We start from the raw sequence: 2,843 nt of genomic DNA, 5'->3' as shown, positions 1-2,843 counted from the left end.
GAAAAGTTAAAAGTTTTAAGTATCTTGGGTGCATCATACAAGATAATGGAGAGATTGAACAAGATGTAAATCATAGGATCCAAGCGGGTTAGTCAAAATAGCGTAGTGCGTCTGATTTTATATGTGACAAAAAATGTCTTTAAAACTTAGAGGTAAATTCTATTATACTGCTATCAGACCGACTATGCTTTATGATACAGAGTGTTGGCCGGCCAAAAGGGAGCACAATCATAAGTTAAGTGTGACAGAGATGAAAATGTTGAGATGGATGAGTGGTCATACGTAATTGGATAGAATAAGAAACTAAAATATAAGAGAGAGAGAGAGAGAGAGAGAGAGAGAGAGAGAGAGTTGGAATGTGGAAAAGATGATAGAATCGAGTCTCAAGTGGTTTGGACATGTGAGAAGAATACCAACAGAGCACACAGTTAGCAAGGTGGATGAGATGGAAGATGAAGACCTAGGAAGACCATCCATAAGGTGGTCGAACAAGATCTACATGTAAATGTCTCTCTGTAGACAAAATACATGATAGAGCTCAACTGCATCTTTTGATCTATGTAGTCGACTCCACCTAATTGGACAAGGTTTCGTTGTCGTTATCGTCAACTTTTTAGTTATAAACTAGTGTATGAACCCGTGCTCACCACGAAAAAATTTATAAAAGTAAAAAAAAATTATATGCTTCGATATATAAAATAAAAGTACAAAATAATTATTATTTTAAGAAATTTATAAAATTATTATTAAAATCAAAGTTTAACTTAAAAAAAGTGAGTAATAATTATTGTATATATTTTAAAGTAAAATAATTATACACTGATACAGAATTTAAAATAAAATTAAAATATTTACATTAGAATACTATTTTTTCAAAGACTTCTCTATAAACAACATTGATAGTTGAATTTGCAGACATTCCTACGTGATTCATAAGTAAAACTTTTAAACCTCTCTTACTCTTAACTCTTGAAAGTGCCACATATAGTTGGCCATGTGTAAAAACTGGTCTGGGCAAGTACAATCCAACATGAGATAAAGTTTGTCCCTGAGACTTATTAATTGTCATGGCAAACGATACTATTATGGGAAACTGTCTTCGTTGGAATCTAACTGGGACGGTTTCATTTGTTGGTACCATATTCATTCTTGGAATCAAAGCAATATGACCAACATTGTTACCCGTTAAGACTTCACATTCTATGACATGATTTCCAAGTTTTCTAACTTGTAGCCTTGTACCATTACAAAGACCACTGGATTGGTCAATATTCCTCAGTAATATCACCGGAACACCAACCTTGAGTATTAATTTATGTGGAGGAAAACCAGAGCAATTTATGCTATTCAGTAATTCAGGACCATAGAGATCTAGTTGACTCTCCATATTCCCTTCATCCATACATATGGAATCCGAACTAAGATATAATTTTTCTCCTCCAGGAATGATAGCCATTAGATGGTTGTTGACCTCTTCAACAATGTCTAGTGTAGGAGCCAGTATAGTTCTTGCTTTGAAAAAATCCTTTGAGGACATGTTTTCCAGAATATTTGGATAAGAAAAATGAACTAACTCATCAAATGCCTGGTCCGAAGAAGGAATAACAATATCTCCTGGAAGACATATCTCAGATTCACCATCCATATTGTCACCTATTAGACCATCACCAACTTTCAATAACCACTCACCAAATTGCTCTGTCTCGTCTTGATCTGAAGCAGTCGTCTCTACAGAGAGTCTCATGTTTTTTGTTAGTTTGAGCACCTGACAAAACTTTCAAAGGTAAGACGAATTCACGGTTGAATGAATGATATCTTGTCTCGATCCTCGTGGAATGATAGGAAGAATTTGTCTAAAGTCTCCACCTAGTACAACCACTTTTCCTCCAAAGGGCAAATCTTTTTCAAAATCTTTTTCTTATCTTTATATCAAATTTTCGAAAATTAGCTAACAAATAATGTGATTGATTCAAAAATTTGAAGTTTGTTACTTTCTTGTTAAGAAAGGATCAATCTTTAAATTCTAGAATCATATCTTGTAGTTACTTGTTAGTTAAGTAATTAATTTTAATTTTAAAAATTAAATCTTTTTCAAACATATCTTTTTATCACATCTTCTTATCTTATCTCTTTATCATATCTCTTTCAAAATTTTATCTTTTTCAAAAAAATTTGATTTTAAAATATCTTATCTAACTTCTTATCTTCTTATCTTTTTCAAATTTGATTTTGAAATCTTTTAACTAGTTAACTTTTTGTTTGTTTCTTATCTTTTTCAAAACCACCTAACTACTTTTCGAAAATTACTAACCCCTTTTTCAAATTTTTTTTTTCGAAATTCTCCCTCTCTTTTCTTATTCTATTTATTTATTTAATTACTAACACTTCTCTTCACCCCTCTTCACCTAAATATCCGAATCCCCTCTTCTACTTTCTTCCCCCTTTCTTTTTCTATTATCATAAAGGAATCTCTATACTGTGACATAGAGGATTCCTCTTTCTTTTCTTGTTTTCTTCTCTTTCATATGAGCAGGAACAAGGATAAAGGCACTCTTGTTGAAATTGATCCAGAACCTGAAAGGACTCTGAAGAGAAAACTAAGAGAAGCTAAATTACAACTATCTAAAGGTAACCTTTCAGAAATATTAGAACAAGTGAAGGAGATGGCAGCCGAAAATAATAATAATGCAAGGAGAATGCTTGGTGACTTCACAAAGCCAACGTCCAAGTTTGATGGAAGAAGCATCTCCATTCCTGCCATTGGAGCCAATAATTTTGAGCTGAAACCTCAGCTAGTTGCCTTAATGCAACAAAACTGCAAGTTTTATGGACTTCCATCTGAA

General features: G+C 32.9%; 1 protein-coding gene across 1 annotated transcript; it reads right to left on the bottom strand.

The window, feature by feature from the left end:
- Nucleotides 1-856: 856 nt before the first annotated feature.
- Nucleotides 857-1,744, bottom strand: LOC107493539 (uncharacterized). The gene has a single exon (XM_016114629.3). It carries the CDS (start codon nt 1,742-1,744, stop codon nt 857-859), a length of 888 nt encoding a protein of 295 aa, XP_015970115.3.
- Nucleotides 1,745-2,843: the final 1,099 nt, after the last annotated feature.

The sequence above is a fragment of the Arachis duranensis genome, chromosome 1 (assembly GCF_000817695.3).
Source record: "Arachis duranensis cultivar V14167 chromosome 1, aradu.V14167.gnm2.J7QH, whole genome shotgun sequence".
Classification (NCBI taxonomy): Eukaryota; Viridiplantae; Streptophyta; class Magnoliopsida; order Fabales; family Fabaceae; genus Arachis; species Arachis duranensis.
This window is presented reverse-complemented; position numbering and strand designations above follow the sequence as displayed.